Source organism: Anas platyrhynchos, chromosome 6, assembly GCF_047663525.1.
Source record: "Anas platyrhynchos isolate ZD024472 breed Pekin duck chromosome 6, IASCAAS_PekinDuck_T2T, whole genome shotgun sequence".
Classification (NCBI taxonomy): Eukaryota; Metazoa; Chordata; class Aves; order Anseriformes; family Anatidae; genus Anas; species Anas platyrhynchos.
Window position 1 is genome coordinate 32898115 of NC_092592.1, and position 18252 is coordinate 32916366.

An 18252-nucleotide genomic window follows, 5' to 3' on the forward strand; every position below is an offset into this window, starting at 1 on the left:
AGTGAAGTCTTCTCTAAAGGACCTTTAAAACATTTAGCTTCTGTGCACTGAGAGGTTTTAGGCCTGCTAAGACACCCAAACCGACCATTTAAAGATGAATGAGCTTGGAGATACACAGCCTACCTCCAGAATGAGCCGTTCCTCTCCATTGTGCAGGATGCGGAAGGAGTAGAGATGATCAGGGCTTGGATCCGGGATAATTTCACAACCCGCCAAACTCAGGGGCTGCTGAGCCAGTTTGCTTCGGTTCTTGTCCTGGTAGAAATGGAGGTGACCATCTTTTATCTGACACCAGCGGGACTTCCACTGGCTGTTCACAAACACGTTCAGGTAACCTGCAAGCAAGCACAGGTTATTGGGTCATATTTTGTACCACACGGGGCAGGGGTGAATCAAAAGTCATTTCTGTGCATGGGGAGTAAGTCAGTTCTGAGTTCACCACAAAAAGCCACAGGCAATGATGAAGAGCAGAAACACAAAGATGAGTGGTCCTGAACCAGACAAAACAGGATGAACGGGTGAAAATCGGTTCAAAATGGGACCCTTAAAATTAAAAAAATTCAAAAATTCAAATTAGGCTTGGAGCAGCAAGCTGACTACAGACACCTGGGCAAAGTTGGTCCCAAATGATAATTCCAGTTGACCCACACAACCTCCTCCCTGTTGAATCCCACGTGTGTCTGGTATTATCTGCCCTTGCTCTTGAGTCACCCTGTGAGCTATGGCCTGCCCTTGTAAGCACCACAGTCACCTTAACATGAGGAGGCACCATAATCTGTGTGGATTTATTGGCACGGACCACGTGGACAGTGGCTTTTTTGCCTCCCAATGCATGCACACTGCAGACCATGATGCCTGGTGCTCACCCCGCACTGCACACCAGGGTCCAGCCCTGAGACAAGTCCCTGCAGAGGAGTTTGTGCTGCCACTTACTTGAGGTCTCCAGGGATCGCTCTGGGCTATCCATGGAGCTGGATTTTTTCCTCCCAAGGTTCATCAGGTTGCTTAGTTTTAGGCCTGTTGTGCCTTTCTTCTTAACTACCAGAAACAAACAAAAAAAAAAGTCACTTAGGCTGCATTTATGCCAGCTAAAACCATCCCAAAGCGACTTGCCCAGATTCATGCAGGATCTCTGTGGCAGGGCAGGGCCTCACACCCAGATTTCTCAAGCCCTAGCGAAACACAGTAACTACTGAGAAATCCCAGTGTTCACCTGCCTATTCATTATGGAATGAAAAGCAATGAAATCAAGTTCTCAGTTAGTGAATTTACAGGTGGTTGTCACCCTGCATTGGGTCAGTTTGGGTTGGCAGCAGACTGAGAAGCCACAGAAACCCTCACTGCACACAAAGTTTCCCCTCATTCCCAGGGTGAGTTTTTACCATCTTTTGTCGTCTCAGCTGTCTCTGGGTGCCCCTCTGTGCTGCTCCCACTCTCTGAGGCTGCAGAGTACCTCTCAGAGAGCTCCACCTGCCAACAAGCACCAGACATCAGCTATGCAGACACATACAACCCGCTGCGTCACAGGGAATTTCCCCCCTGGTTGCTCCCCTGTATGGAGGGGAGCTCATGGCTGGGTCAGTTTTGAGGGAAAGATGTGGCAAGAAAGTTCAGATTGTTCCATTAATGCTCCTTTTTAGCAGACCAGGTGGTGGGTTACGTTTGTATCCACCTCTGCTCAGACACAATTAATGTACCTACAACTGCTATTTATTAAAAGAATAGGGTGGAGAAGTCATCCCCCTATTCCTCCTCTCCTTGGGGCAAGGTGTACCTTTGGGTAAGTGAGGCGCTGTGAGTCTGGGATGTACTGGTTGCCTTCACTGCCTCCTTCGCACTGCAGACCGCTGGTCTCCTGGATTACCTGTGCAGAAGACAAAGCCACAGCTGGTGAGTACAGTGCAGAAACAGGACCGATGCTACTCCCCACAACCACAGACAGGCAAAAACAGGACATCCTGCTAGATCCCCAGAGTCCCTCCTGTTCCAGGTCAGCCAGGGAGCCCTGGTGCTGCCCCAGGCTCTGCAGAGGCTCCCTCTTCTGCTGCCATCCCAAGGCAAGGGATGCATTGCCCCCTGTCCTCAGCCACTTCACGCTGGGCACTCTCCCCCCACACACTCCTGCTGTGGTGGCTGAGCTGCGAGGTGCTCTGTGGCCTCCCGCACACAGGAGGCGGTGGGTTGCTCCAGGAAGAAGCTAACCCAGACATGAAAATGAAGTGGTCTATTTGTATATGGGCTTGCAGGGAGGAAGGAGCCAGAGCACGCGAGAACAGGATGGAAATCAGATACGGTCTTGTTGGGATTCAGAGACGTTCGTCTCTGGAAGATGTACAGCCCTGCGCAGGAGCACGAAGCACGTAGCACTCTCACATTTCTTTCTTACCTTCCCTCTGCATTTCTGAGGAGTCAAGACAATAATGCTAGAGGGCCCTTCCGAAAGGCTTTCCCTGGTTACCTGTCCCTCCTTCCCTGTGTTCACACCTGCCTCACTGAGGCAGGCGCTCCTGCAGCACCAACGCCACCCATCAGTATGGGGGGAAGCAGGGGCTGAGCCACACCACATGCATGGAGGGAAGTGAGGGACTTCCCCCTTGGCACACAGGGCTCCCGATGGGCTGGTATGCCAGGCACTGCAGCCTGAAGGAAATGCTCAGGGACCTGCCTTCCCTGGCAGATGAAGACCTGGGCAACCCCAAAGATGTCACTGACCCTGAGCCACTGCTCTGCCTGGTCTTTACTCTGCAGCCCCAGCACGATGACATCAGCGTTCATGGGGATGATCTTCAGCTTGTGCTCTTTCTTCCTCACTTGCTTTTCCTTGTGAATGACGGTGCAGCCCAGCAAGTTCACATCCAGCTGAGGGTTGTGGTCTTTGGAGCTCTTGTAGCACTGGGAAAGGAAGATGGAAGACAAGTGAGAGACAAGAGGAGCCTTCCCTTTTGCTTGCTGGCATGAGCTCACCACTAGAAGTGGCTCCGTGCAACCTCATGCATTAAGTGCACTGAACACAAGAAGGTTTAGGACCTACAAGGATGCCACGTCTATGTATGCAGACTACACACAGGTCATCTCTATGCATATGTCTATACACCTATGGTGTAAATAGGTTGGTTTAGGTTGTTGTAGGCAGCCAGCAGAGGATATACGCACCAGCAGCCTGGTGTCCTTGATGACACACAGCTGTTTCGCCCACTGCCCCAGCCACTTCTTCCTCCATAGGAATGCACAGATACGGGCATCCTTCATCAGCTCGATGGTGGCCTCTGTGGATGGCCACTGGTGGGTTGCTGACTTGCCTTTGCTGCTCTCTTCTTCATCGTAAGATTCATAGGAGCTGCTGACGGCTTCACCATCTTCTAAAACAAAAGCAAAGCTTTGTCAGTAAGTACATCCCTCGGACAGCTCTGGGCCTATTGCTTGCCACAGCCATGCTCAGCCATGCAAAAGCTGCAAGCAGAGGGATGTGTCTTTTGAACAACTCCTGCAAAGGATAATCAACAGGAAGATGACCCTCGCAGATCTTTTCTTTTTTCTTTTTTTCTTCCTAGCCCAATATTAATCTAATTGAAATGTTTTGAGTCTAATAGCCTCAGTTAGCAAATACTCAAAAGACACATCTCGGTTGACCACAAGTTTGAGAACATTCCCCTAGATGTTTTCTGATGCTTTCTGCCTTTTTTTTTTTTCCTGCCAAGATGCTTTCTCTGCTTTCCACTTCAAACCAAATAAAAATTTTAAGGCAATAGCAAGCTATAATCACCCCTTATTCTCTGAATGTCAAAAGTAAGAATGGTATTTGCAAAGCCATGCAACAAGCAAGGATCTGTTGTATTGGAGATGTCATGCCACTTTCCCTCTCCGGGCTAACAGATCTAAGGGACATCAAGGGGCTTTGAAGTAACACACTGTTGCAGCAGCAAGAATTAGTCATAAGTGGCAGTGGTAAATAGTAACAAGCATATTTTTCATGTTCATTCTTGAACTGATTGCTACTTTATTAGGGTAAGCTGGGATTTTCAATGCTCGGCTCTAATGGGAGGAGATAGGAGTTTTCAGCTGATAGCAGCAGCTGGCCATTGGCGTCAGATTCATCAGAAACAACAAAAATGTTCCTGATGGCTGCAGGAGAATTTGCAGTGCTTTGATGGTGTCTACAGTACAGCTCTTATTCATGAGGAACCGGATCCCCATCACTGCTACGTAAGCTCGCGTGGCAAGATGGCAAGATTTGGGCACCGTCTGCGTAGAGTTTGACATCCTTATCTGATCAAACTGAGAAAGGTCATCAAGTTTCCCTCACCAGAATTTAATCTAATTTAGATTCTCATCAAATCTCAATATCCACATAAAAGTTACATTGTTGGATTGGTGTAAAATAAGAGCGCAAAAGCATCAGGAGCTTCATCGAAGAGCATTTCTTAGCTTGGGTTTGTTTTTAAAATAAAAGGAACTGAGAAGAAGAAACAAAGCTACAGCCTTACCCCCAGCCTCCTCCAGTGAAATCTCACTCTACAACATCCCTCAAGTGGTCAGCACAAAGCTGCCCCATATTTAACAAACTTAAAAAAAAATTAAAAATAAAATAAAATAAAAAAGACTGCCTTCCAACGTCTTTGAATGCTGCTGGAACACACTCCTGGCTCACCATCTCCAGACCCTCCTGGCCTGGCAGCACTGCTGTGGCCTCCTGATGGAAAGGTGTTTTCCAGGCTGCGTTTCCAGCTGGCAAACTGGGACAAACCCTGCTTGGGTGACTTGTGCTAACACTGTAATTACCCCTAGAGCTCACTCCATCCCAAGGCAGACAGCTCGGGCGCTTCAATACAAGGTCTTTGCTTACTGGCAGTTTCAGCTAAGACCAAAGTTTTATCCTCTTGTTGAAGTGACATTGGTGGCAGCCTCCTAGATTCAGAAAATTAGACACCAACACACAGCAGAGATGCTCTGATGGCAAATTTTGAAAAACCAGAGTGTGTTTTTCCCCATTTCTTCTCTTACAAGGATTCAGAGCTATTCAACTCCCCTCCTCCAGTTCTGCTGAGATTTCCAGTCTCTCCTGTGCCAAAATAACACCTGCAAGCTACTTTTGACCCAGACAGAATTATGAAACCAAACCACCCCAGAGGCTTTCCGCCATGCCCTTATCTAGACCCAGCTCTGCCTTCCTGTTTGGTCTTCCCACGGCTGCCTGGGCTGCCCATCGATACAGCGATGCAGGGAGCTCCGACCACCCTTCATGCACGTAACAGGCAGTGCCAGGGGGAAGCATTTGATCGCCTTGGCTAAACATGAGGTTTCAAAGAAAAATAATAACAAAGGAAAAGCACTTCGGGGTTAAAAGCATGCCATACCCATCGTTATTGTGGCATAAATAACACCCTCAGTAACCTGCAACCCTGGCCTGGGTCCAGACGCAGCAAGCCTACCAAAAAGACCTGCACAGTCAAAAGCAAAGAGAAAGGGAAACAAAGAGAGAAAGCCACAGATAAGAAAATGCAAAGAACAAGGGCGACAGCCTGGCTCGGGTCCCGCTCCCCCCTCTGCCGGTGAGGCTGCCCCGTCCCCTGCATCAGCTTCCAACAGGGACAAGGGGCCTGGGGAGCTTGCAACCAGCCCCCTCCAGCAAGGGGATTCCCCTTCAGAAAGGATCATCATAATCAGAATTAAAACCAGCGAAGGCAGACGAGCTGGCTCAGTTGGAGTAATCATTGCTCAGTCGGCAGGCACCAGTCACGTTGCCCCTTCCATTTTCACTCTGTCTCTTATCACAGCCTGCACTTATGCAAATACAGCGGAGGAAGGGAACGGTAACGGTTTAACACCTCTCAGTCTGGGAGGAAAAGGAAGCAGCAGCGCTTGCTGAAGCCGTACGGTGAAGGCAGAGGCATCCCCAGCGGAGAGGCGGGGATGATGACGATGAAAGAGGAACCCCAAGACCCAAGGGTCTCTCCTGCCCGTTTCATTTTAATTAGTTCACCCACGGTTTGTTACACTGTTTGCAGTCCCACCTCTGATGATGCACAAACCCTCTATCTCCTCAGCCCATCTGGAGGCTTGCTTTGATGTCCTTTCTTGGCAGCGCGCTCCCTAATTTTACTAGTGTTCCTATTTTTGTTTAATTTCGCTACGCCCATTTGCTTGGAGAGCCAAGGGTGTCTTCCAAGGCTCACGCTGTCAGCAACACCACGAGCAGCTCCCTGCTCTGCCAGCCTGCAGGGGTGAGCAGCGAGGTCGCAGGTGGGTGCTGGGGTCACACTTCAGCATACGTGGCCAGAAGAGCCCTGGGCAAACCCATACGTGTTCCCACCACCCTTTAGCAATGCCAGCCACACTGAGGTCTCCAAGCAGTTGCTGGCAACGAGCATCACTCCCTGTAAGCAGGTACTGCAGGGTGCTGTTTCCTGTCTGTCCCTACTCCTCCTCTTCCCACTCACCCCAACAATTTACCAAATTGACACACGAATTTACCAAAAAACAACAGAGATCCCCAGCAGCACAACGCTCTCTCCCTTCCCACACAAATCCCCTTGAGAGGTACCTGTGTTGCAGCACGCAGGCGCTTTGTGCAGAAGGGACCTGCTGGGGCCTGCAGAGGGCACGGGTGGTGCCGCGTTCACGGGTGGTAAAGGCACCACACGCTGTGGCAGCACTGTCTGGGCTTGCACATCCCATCTCTGCGCCCTTCTCGGGCTTGGATCTCTGCTTTTTGCTGTGATGCTGCACTTGGTGGTGCCTGGCATCACTGTCTGGGCTTGGAGACAAAAGGGTTTCACCTCGCTAGCTCCTGACACGCAGCCCAGTGGCGGTGGCCACCCACCCCCTTCTCTTCCTGCTGCTCTCCTCCCTGCAGGCACCCAGGTCTGGCTTTTTCAGGACACCCTTGTTTAAAGCACACGCTGCAGCTGCACCCCGTTAGCACTACACCACAGGGCCAAGGTCAGTGCCTGGTGCTTTCGCTCAGGGCAAGCTGCAGCGTGCTCTGCGTTTAGAGGCGTGAAACACCAAGCCTGCTGGTCAAACAGCTGCTAACAGCAGCCACAGACAGCACTGCCAGCCCCCACAAACACCTTGTTTTGACAGCGCTCCCATCACGTGGGGATCTTCTCTTCTACCAAACTTGCAATCTGTGATCTCCGGGTGCCTTAGGTCTCTAACTGGCCCTGCTGGGTGTATTTACATCTCTGAACAGCACTGAAAATCCTAAGCCTGGATGACATCAGGGGCCCACACTGAGCTATGAGCCACCCCGGTGTGTGAGGGGGACATGCTGCTGCGAGGATACCCACATAAAACCAGCCCTGGTGTCTTCAAGCAGGGTCACAGGAGTTTTACAGCCTGGTATTGCACACCGGGGCTGTGGAGCACTCAGCTTCTCTCATGGACAGCTCTGATTCAACAGCCAAGAGCTTCGATCCAAATCCCACTTTTATCCCTAGCTCTCACTTCTCTGCTTGCCTCAACTCCTCCTGCTCAGATCTACCCCGTGCCACGTGCATGGCTGCACCCTGCAGTCAATGGTGCTGAGCTGAGAGCTGCCTCTCCTGCAGTGCGGTATTATCTCCATCATTCAGACTCAAATGGCTCCTACAGCAACGACAAGATCAGCTGCTACCAGATCGGAGGGTGGTAATCTCTCATAAAGGGTAGTCCCGAAAAGAAGGACGCACAAAGAAGGACATTACCGGGACACGGGCGTGAGTGAGCGTGCACAGCGAATCCACGCCGTCCCCTCACATGATGGGCGGCTTTTAGAACAAGCTTACAAATAGTTTAATTACCCAAAGAGACAGAGCTGAGTAAATAGTCAATTATAAAACCTGTTACAGCAGCTAACAGGTCAGAGTCATCAATTTTGAGCCCCAAAGGGACAAACAGAGCAGCAGGACATAAATGCAAGCCACCACAGCTACACCACTTCCGAATGGAAACCAGCATTTGACTAGAGCCCATCTTCCAGAAAACCATCAAGACAATGAGAATCCACAATGACTTAAAATATTTTACAGTGATGTCATATTAACCCAGACACACTACTTATTTCTAAAGTAAACTTAAAAATTTGAGTAACTCATTAGATTTTTCAGCTGGCATTAGACCTATAATATTACATGTGACCAGAATCAGAAGACAAAATCTATCTCATAAGCTGTAAGAATTGTATGTTTTTAGTGTAATTTTCTCATAAACCTCAAGTCTTCCGTCTCACACATAACCCCCCAGACAGTTAGCTGTGATATACCGTTTAGAGAGACATCATATGGCTCAGCCTCTTCATAATATCCTTCTGGGGATTCGATCTTGGGGACCAAAGGTTGTTTTGTTTCAGGAATCTGCAGAATAAGTAAAAAAAAAAAAAAAAAAAAAAAAAAAAAAGAAGAAGCATGATTTAAGGTAAAAACAGATGCTTGAAAACAATGGGGCATCCTTTCTGTAGCACTAAAATATATTCTAGGGTTTTTATGTAAACAAGCTGAGATGACAGGGAAGAAAAATTATTAGTCTGGTGAAAGTTTCCAGTTAAAGTAGAAAGTTCTCCGAAATTACTGCATAATTGCATCATAAATATTACTTTCTTTAATTTTGCTGAAAGCCCTGGAAGGATGGACTTGTACATTTCCCCATAAGCAGCAGCTCCAGCCCATTGGCCTTATCATGAACTGGGACTTGTGCCTGCCACGCTGACCCCTCCCAGGCTGCTCCTCGGAAGGGGACGATCCTCTGAGCTACCAATTGCCTTCACAGGGAAGCAGCAGGGTGGACACTTGGTGCAATTCTGGCTTTACACTCGAAAGCACAGCCTGAGCACCCACGGGTCATATCTCTAAGTCTGGCAGACAGCAAGCCATTGGCTAAAAATCTCTGTTTCAGGAAATATTAGGAATCTTTAATTGTGCTCTGAGCAAAAAATAAAATAAAAATGAAGGAAATGGATAAACAACACTGATGGAAAATAAGTCTTTGAAAGGAGTCTAAGTGTGGAAAATCCCTGTGGTGCCTGCCAAACCCCTCCCTAAACACAAGCAAAGGCAGGCAGGAAAAACAGTGCCTTGATCCTTTAGAAATACCAGCACATGACAAAAAAAAAAAACGGGGGGAAGCTAAGAAACAACCTTTTTACTTCTCAAGTAATTCACATGGCTGTTGAACGTGGTACAGCAGAGCCGGAGATAACAGTCGGATGGGCCCTTAGCTTACAATTTTCCCCAAAACACGTGGCATCCCCCTTTCCCATCACAACCCAAAACAGCATCCCCTCGTTCCCCAGCGAGGTTTCCCCACTCCTCGCCCAGGCCATAGCACCCCCAGCCACCTGACAGCGCTATGCTCCAGCTCACACCGCTCCCGCTGCCTTCGGACCGAGACAGGACATTCAGGGCATGGGGGTAAAACCCCACGCCTCCCAGGAGGGCAGGCAGAAGAGCCGGCCTCTCTCTGCAGACACAATACTGAAGGTCACGGATCATGCATGGCCCTTCATGCTGGACCATGGTAATTGCTCCAGGTGGCCTTGAGCATCACGGCATAGTCTAAGGCAGGATAATTCCCTTTGCAGGTCACGCCAGCACCATCAAATGGAGGTTCAAAACTGTTCCTCCTGCCCTGGATATGTCCACCAAAGGGTGCTGCTGTCCAGAAGCAGATAGGAAGCTTTGAAGGAAAAGATTTTCCCGCTAACAACTGCCCTTGATAGGAGATGCTGCTGAGCCCATGGGAGTTAGGTACCCTGCCCATGGTGCCCAACAATCCTGCTCCCACACGGGTGAGCTGCACACTTGTCACCTTTTCAGGTGTCTTGGATGAAGGCACCTCCTGACATGGGACTGCCAGCTGCTGTGAGCAGGCTCTGAGCTTGCTTCCCATGGCCACACAGGACATGCTGTCAGAAAACACTTGCCTCCAAACACTTCGAGGTTTAGGAACTTGTCCTAATGTGTTAAATTCAAGAAACAAGAACAACCAGTCCAAAGCTTTCCTCAATCCCTTCCCCGGCCCGGAGTATGTCTGTAATTGTCATCTGCGGTGGCCTTGTGCGTGTAGCCAGCTCACATTGTGTTATGACCATAAACAAATTGCCTACACAAAGAAAGGCTGTGGGTTTTCTGACACTATCCCAGGAGTGTCAGGGAAAGGGTGGGGGGAAGGGGCTGCTCTGTTTTGCTTCCTACAGACAATGGAATCCAACGGGGAATAGGTGGGACTGAGCCTCAGCTGCCCCAGAAGTCATTTTTTTTTCCTCTTTTTTTTTTTTTTTCCCCCCCAAAGACGTGGAGTTGCTTTGTCTTTATCTGAAATCAAAGAGCATATGCTGCTGCGTTATCTCAGCTGGGCTGGCCCTTGCAGCACATTTGTCTCTTGCAGTACGACACAGCGGAGCACGCAAACGAAACCATCTCGGGAGTCCATGCCTGCGCCCTGCCACCTCCCGGGCAGGCAGCTGCAAGAAGAGGCAGAGCACAGAGAGCTGCCAGGGCTACCGGAGGATGGAAGGACCCTGACACCTGAGCTATAGCCCGTGGGACTTAGTGCTTCAAGGCTACTTTGGGACAAAACCAAAGAAATGAGTAGGACCCAGCTGGGTCACCCTCTGTTGCCACAGTTCTTGAAATATTAAGTACCTCTGAGTGCTCAGATCTCTTTGCAGCCAACTCTGCTGATACTTCTCGGATGCTTACAGCGAGGAAGCACCTGACTGCTTTATGTGAGTGAGGTTCACTCCACCGGCAAGCAGTGGGAGAAGGTAGCTCCCAGCACAGGCAGCTGGCCTGCGAGCACAGCCTAACCTTGTCAGCTACTGTTGAAAACTGCTTTTCCTAATTTCCTCATTTAATTTTTCGGTTGCCCTATCAGAAAGATGTAGCACTCTTTAGAGCCACCCCATAACACTTGACACAGCACCAGATGCTCAGGACAGGAGCTCCCAAGGGAGGCCAGCAAATATCAGCAGATCAGCTGGCAGCATCCCAGGGGCTTACCCGGGAGCGGCAGTGAGCTGAGCTGTTTGGGGAAAATGCTTGGGGTGCTGGATTCCTTGGGGTCTTCCTACAAAAGTAGTCCCTGCAGTGAGTAGCTAGCTCTGCCATTCCTTTTCCCAAGACAATGTATGTAAAAAAAAAATGTTTTTAATTTTCTGGATTTTCTTTGAAGTGGCTTTTGAAAATTCATCATCAACCAGCTGCAAGGATAGGGAAAAGGCCACCCCAGCAGAGCAGTGGCCCCTCCTGCCCAGCTTACAGATGCAAATGTGCAGGAGCTGTCCTGCTAAAGCACACAGCCCATCCTGGGCTGAAGTCCTGGGGCCTCCACCTGTGCCCAGGGAAGGAACAGGTTCTCCTCTGGGGTCACGGATGCACCATCCTGCCCTCCTCCATGTCCCCTCCACATACACTCCCTGGCCTCCTTTCCTTTCACATCCCCAAATCCCAGCTGCTGCAATTCCCACGTCAGACCAACAACAGAACAGCCACAATCTCTTGAGGACAGCCGGGCCGGCTTTCTGGCATGGGGACAAAATCCCACTGGAAGCTGACCATGTAAAACTGTACCCTCGCAAGATTTACAGCTCTCCTATGGATGGATCCAAAGGAATGTTCTTTTGTAGTTTTTTGAAGCAAGCCCTCAGCAAGCTGGAGCACAGTGCCTGGGGTCTTGCACCTCTGAGCATCAAAAGCGGTGAGAAAATGGGCTCTGTGGGGCTGTACAGACCCATGTTGCCTTTTCCAACCACTTTTCCCCCGGTCTGGGGCAGGAAACTAATACACAGGGGAGACCCTAGTTGATTATGTATATATTTACATATAGAGAGAGATTTATTAAAGCTCTGTCCATTTGGCTGTGCTGCACACTATGTAATAAAAGTGGCCCCGAAGCCTTCCGGGGCTGATGTCCCCAGGCTGAGTGCTGGGCAGTGAACAGCGGAGGTTTTGTAACACCTACCTTCGGAGGGGGCAGCTCCGGCAGGCTCTTCTGAGGAGGGGATGAATGCAGTCCCAGGTCTCCATTGGTCAAGGAGGTTCTCCCATCCAGTGCTGCAAGCCAGAAACACAATTATATCGATGACGTGGCATTTCCCAGCAAACTACCCGGGAGGTGCAGGAACAGCGAGGTGCTATTTTGGTAGGAAGCAGAATGATAATTACAGGCAGCACTGCGGGGTGACCATGTCACTTCGGGCTAACTTCAGGACTGTGGCACTAGGAGACCCAGCAAAAGAACCCGCCTCTGCCTTTTGGGCATGTTTTTTTCCTTCTGGAAGGAAAACTGTGAAGCCCAGACCCATTGGGTTGGGCTGGGCTGCACAACAGTTCAAAGCCAGCCAAGAACAGTAATTTAATTGCTATTGAATCTACCAGCTGAGGAAGAGATGCTCTTGAAGCAGCAGAAGCCAAACATGTGAAAGGGCATATGGCAGCAGAACTGCTCCAGGCAGTCAGCCTCTGCCTCTGGAAAGTCAGATTTTCCAAGCAGCTGAATGCAGAGTGATTCAGTAGCTGGGGGACATACGGAAAGCTCAGAACACTTGTGTGCAGTCCCTCTTCCCCACCACAGAACTCCTGGGTGGCCTCAATCAAGTCCCCTGATCCCACGACCTCCAAGACAGAGAAATGCATTAATGCTCAGGAACAAGTGGGAGCCAGGCACCCGCCAGCCAAAAAATTAAGGACGTTGAAGGCATTATTCTGTGCGGTGGGGGAAGTCCCCTTTCACACAGTGTCTCTTAGCAAATACTCCGGGAAGAATGAGGCTAAGATGCCCAGATATTGCAGGTCCCGTAGATTAAGCAAGGGAATTAGGTCCAAAATCTGCACTGAGCTGGTGCTCTGGGCCCTGTAGTCACCTGCTAGTGCTGCAGCCACGCTCCTCAGGCATACACAGAAACCACCACGGCTCGTGCAATGCTCAGCAGCAGTTAGCACTGTGCTCAGAAGGCACTGGCATGAACTTTGCTGCATACTTCTGGGTTTCAAAAATAGAAGCTGGAAACCACATTACTTTGTTCCAGTCTAGGGCTCGGAAGCCACAATGATAGCTCTGCCCCAGGCTGCAGCGAGCTCGCGGCCAGATGGATGCAGGAAAGCAAAACACATCTCTCAAGTCGAATTGCTCCCTCTTAGACAGGTCTCCTGGTCATCAGCACCAGCCAGCTATCGTGGACGCTCGTGGACTGATGGACACCAAATGCACCACACAACTAGGACTGAGGGATGCCCTGTGAGGTTCCAGGTGAGAGTAAAGCAGCACAGGATGGGGACCTCAGCCTCGGTCCTCACCCTGCTGGAGACCAGCCCTTTCCTGTGGACACCAGCCCACATGCTCCAACTGAGGAACACAGCAGGATGCAATGGAGCTTTGATTTTCAGGCTCTGCACAGAAAGAACAATCTCCTCTAACCTTCTTCCTGACAGGGCTTCTGGGGGATGTTTCGGGGTTTTCTGTTCTGAGGTTTCAAAGGGTACCTATCGCTGTGCCCAGCTGCCAGCAAGGGGGAACTGTGACTGATATGCTCGGTTCCTGCACTGGAAACAAGTCTTGCTCAGGCTTGTGAACCCCAACAGGCCTCCATGTGACAGCACCTTGAACAGGGCAGCTCATTCATAATAGAGCACCTGGTGAGTGCTCACAGCCGTGACCATGAACAAAGAGGGTACAGCCCTAGAGCAGGTGGCCACTGAAATTCCTCACGGGGAAATAACGAATCACATCACAGGTTGAGAGCAATTCGATAAGAATTTGAAGTCTAACTACAAGCCAATCCATTTATCTTATACAAATAGCAGCAGAGAAAGCCTAATTTGAGCTCTCCCTGCTGAAGCAGAGGGCTGCATGGCATCCCCTTGGGCAGGGATGTCTCTCAAGTTTACTCCAAGAGATCCTTACTAACTACACTTGTTGATGAGTGGAGCTTCAATTTTTAAAGATACATGATTTTTGTTAAGATTAAGCAACTTAATATGCAGTAGACCACTCACTGTGACTCTTGTCATAACGAATTAATGATATCGATCTACTTACCATAATAAACCAAACTGACATCCCTGCCCATGATGGGGGGTAGAACTAGATGATCTTTAAGGTCCTTTCCAACCCAAGCCATGCTATGATTCTATGAAATTGCTGCTATATCATTAAAACCATCTAAGAGTTGGATATATTCTGCGACAGACACCTGCACCTAACGTATGCTCTTGGTATGGAGAGTCCACACATGTGCTGTACCTACCCCTTCCTTCTCCTGCTACAGCCATCAGTGTCACAGACCACAAAACTGTTCCTTTTTTTATTGGGGGGGAGGGGGGGAAGGAGAGGGGGTGTGTTCTAGACAAGCATTAACACTTTGCAGATGTCTTTTGATAAAGGTGCCTCTCTAATACCTGGAATTTGAAGTGCATTTAGAAGGAAAGGAAGAAAAAATAGGCAAAACACCAGCTAAAATTCACATTGGTACTAACTGTTTGTTATTTATCTGTGCTTTCTGCTCTTTGTGAAAGTGAATCACTGGTGATATTTGGGATAAAGATGACAGGGTGCACCACAAAGAGCCCTACACTGTGCATCAGGCCCACCTCCCCAAATCCTGCATCCCTTGCTCTCTCTGGTGACTTTCAGAAGACAGCATTCAGCTTTCGAAAGAATGCCATGGACTTGTAGGGTAGAAACTTGCTGTATTTCTCAAATAAATGAAATCAAGCAAATGATGGTGCCTTCTTCACTCATTGCAGTGAATTCAACTTCTGTGCCATAAAGTGGTATCTCAAAAGTAGAGTACAGTTCAGCTTAAATTCTTACTGACAGAACTGGAAGCAGATACAGTGAGCAGTGAAATATGTCATTTATTTGGTTTTTGTTTTTACAGAAACTGCGTTTTTAAGGACCTTAGAGGCTGGTGTATTATCACGTCAAGAAGCATTTCACCCTGTGCTGCTAGAGCACACCCAAGGTGGTGAATAAAACCTGCAGGGGATGAGAGGTCCCACTGACCTCAGCCACAGAAGTGTGGTCACCACATCCCACCAAAGGACTGTGATGAAGCACAAAGCTGCAGCAGATAAAGAGGATAAAGGGAGCTGCATAATCCCTTGGGGATCTACATCATGGTCCCTAGCACCTGTGGGTACTACAGCCCCTTCCACCTGCTAAGCCTGAACCTGCAGGTCCCCCCACTGACCGAGCACGCACAGACCTCCCCATGCCGTGACAGAGACAGGCTCAGGGCTGTACACCCAGATGCAGCTATGGCTAAGATCCCACACATGTGTCTGACTGACTGCATTTCCAAATAACCCAGAAGTTTTACTTAGAATAAGGAAGTTGCTGAAAACAGAGAAAGCGAGAAACGCCAGGTCCCACAGGGAGGGACTGAGTGGCTAGGCTCACAGCCCTGATCAGGAAAAGTCTGAAATAAAAGAAGCAACTCTAAAAATAAATTGTCTGAAATAAATTGTCCCTGAGTTTCAGCATGGTCAATAAGTGCAAGCCTTGTTTCATCCACCTAAACAAGAACTTATATAAAGAGGTATTTCTGTTGCCACTCAGCTACTGGGAGCTACCAGGAGGCTGTGCAATCCTGTTATGGAGCATTACAGCATTACCCAGAGGACCCTGTCCAGGGATCATGTTGAGGTTGCATGCGTAATCCGGGAGGACATCCTGTCTCCCTGGGTATTTAAAATTAATCTAAATTCAGCTGCAGGTAGTTGTTTTTTTTGTTGTTGTTTTTGTTTATGTTTTTTCAAACCAAACCAAAACCAAAACTAACCAACCAAACCAACTACACAAACAAACAAGAAAAAGAAAAACACACACAAAAAAACACAACTGAAAACAGAGCTGGCCTAACTACTGAAGGATCAGCAAGTCAACAGCAGGCTGCACTGAGGCGTCCTCTTGTTTATTTGGACTGAAAACTTTGGGGCTGGGTTTGCCTCTGACTACAAGTGCTTTAAGAAGATGCATGTCAGCAGTAATTCGCTCCACACAATTATCAAAAACAGCCTTTGTGATGAACTTCAAAGAGCACGGCTACTTTTAAAGAATTATGTTCTTTGACACGCTACAAATTTGAAACTTGGGAAATCTAAATTAGAAATTAATGAGGTTTGATTTCTTGGCTTGTACCCTGCAGAACTCGAGGAACCCCCCAGGAGACAAAGCTGCTCTGCCCATGCAGCTGGTGCAGACTGTGCCTGGGAGTTCACTGCACTAGGTTGTGACAACTCGGACCCTATGGGCTACTGAAAAGCGACACACGAAAGAGAACATGCTTTCAGGGGCTCAAAAAGGTGAAGTGACTTATTTCATGGCCAAAGGAAACACAACAGCTTCCTTAAATATTTCAGGCACTGGAATTGCAAGCCTTAGAAGGCAACATTTTAATCCCAAAATAATGCCCTCCAAAGTGCTACTTCCAGGAATAACTTCAGTGTTGGCAAGGACCACGATTTCCAAAGGAATGTAATGAAAATGGCAGTCCTTCCACACCATCAACTGCTTCAGCTCTCAGAGCTGTCAAGAGACCACCACTGGTCTCAGGAAAGAAAGGCTCTAGTAGCCACACGAACCTTCACCACCCTGTTAGGCATGAGGCACCCAGCAATCTTCAATTCCCTACCTTTGTCTTGTTTCTCCTGGTCACCCTGCTGTTTGTTGACAGTCACTTTGTTCATGTAAATATATTCTTCATCGCCACCTGCAACCAAAGGGAAAAGCGAAGCCTTTATCCACCCTCTGCTTTCCCATTGCTCATTTTTTCACGAAGACGGATGTAAGAAGTGGCTTTGCTGAGTGCACGTGGGGGACAGCATGTTTGTTGAGGCAATGTGCAGAAAAAAAAAAAAAAAAAGAAAACCAATAATAAAAAGCAGAAAAAATAAATGCTGTATAGCCAGGAAATTCCATAAGTTAAAATTTCTACTTAAACACTAACTCAGCCAAACAGTACATCCTGTGTATCTTACAAAGTGGATTAAATAAACTTAAGGTTTAATAAGGAAAACAGAAAGGATCAGGAATCTTGGGAATCCTTTGCTTGTAAAGCTGGACACATAACCAGAGTAATTTTACATAAACAATTAGAGGTCACTGAAAAAATAATGTTTCATTTTCTCCTTTTAATTTTCTCGTCTCCCTTCCCTGCCAACCTCCAAGAAAACGGTGCTTCAGGACCCCATAGGGGTTCCCACGTGAGCCCACCACCCCATCTTCAGCTTTCCCTGCCCGTACCGCTGGTCTTGGTGTACACCCGCAGCAGGTCGGAGAGGAAGCTCTTCTTCACAAGAGCGGTGCTGCTCAAGTTCTCCTTGTCCAGGATCCTCAGAAAATCTTCCAGTTCATTGAGCAGCTGCTCGAGAGCTACGGGAGAAACAGAGACAACTGTTAGCAAAGTAGTTTGGTGGCATTTCACTGATTGTTTTCCATTTTTCTCCATTTTTTCTGCTCAGGAATTAATTTATATTTATTTTTCCAGCTTGAACCCTCCCTCTGTTTTTTAAAAGAAAGCTCCAAATTCCATTAGCTTGTTCATAAACCACTAAAATCCCAGGTAAACACCTACACTTCCTTCTATAGGACCTTTTGCTCAAGATGACAAAAGCCTAGAGGGATTTTGAGCAATAGGGCTGGGACTATACAAAAGCAGCTAGCAAGATCTTGCCACTTGAATCCCTTCAAACATAATTGAAACATCACTACAATTAGTCTATCAAAGACCTTGCTCCATAACAATTTGAAAACATCCACATGCTACGTGCCAAATATCATCTCCCCTCAAAAAAATACAGAAAAAAAAAGGAAAATAAAAGGACATTGAAAATCCATGATTCAGTAACTACTCAAGCCATCTTGCTTGGGTGCTGACCAGTGCTGTGTGTACCATGTGGAACTGAAGATAAACCCAAGGCTGAGCAGCATCCCAGCCAGCCTTCAGGAAAACCTGCCGCACCGATGCCATCCCTTCACACCCACAGCAATAGGTCTGTTTTCCTTCTGAGGAGCTGCTGCTCAGCTCTGCCACTGACAGGGCTCACGCTGAAGCAACAGGCGTTTAATTGCTTGCTTTTGTTTGCTCTGAAATTTATCATGGGCTAATTAGCAGCGGTGGCAGGAGCCTGCTCCGCAGAGGAAATAACAGGGTGTTATGTGGAGAGAGGAAGCGCAGCACAAGAATGACAGCGTGTGGGAAAAGTAGGGAAAAACCAACTTCAGCTCTTCCTCCGGCTGGGAGGCTCCCTGCTCACTTCCCTCCATCGCTCCCTG

At 48.5% G+C, this 18252-nt stretch overlaps 1 protein-coding gene across 4 annotated transcripts in view; it reads right to left on the bottom strand.

Annotated features, from left to right (window-relative positions):
• Positions 1 to 18252, bottom strand: part of AFAP1L2 (actin filament associated protein 1 like 2) — a 62976-nt gene that overhangs the window by 7769 nt on the left and 36955 nt on the right. For 2 of the 4 annotated variants that reach the window (XM_038180843.2, XM_038180845.2), the window contains 10 exons: positions 17221 to 17349; positions 16610 to 16687; positions 11938 to 12029; positions 8243 to 8333; positions 3154 to 3359; positions 2713 to 2892; positions 1775 to 1864; positions 1383 to 1470; positions 934 to 1038; positions 124 to 335 (listed from right to left, as the gene is read on the bottom strand). In XM_038180843.2, the coding sequence (XP_038036771.2) occupies positions 124 to 335; positions 934 to 1038; positions 1383 to 1470; positions 1775 to 1864; positions 2713 to 2892; positions 3154 to 3359; positions 8243 to 8333; positions 11938 to 12029; positions 16610 to 16687; positions 17221 to 17349 (1271 nt within the window). Of the gene's footprint in view, positions 1 to 123; positions 336 to 933; positions 1039 to 1382; positions 1471 to 1774; positions 1865 to 2712; positions 2893 to 3153; positions 3360 to 6541; positions 6841 to 8242; positions 8334 to 11937; positions 12030 to 16609; positions 16688 to 17220; positions 17350 to 18252 lie in introns of those variants that run through there. The other 2 variants (XM_038180844.2, XM_038180846.2) reach the window with 2 other exon arrangements.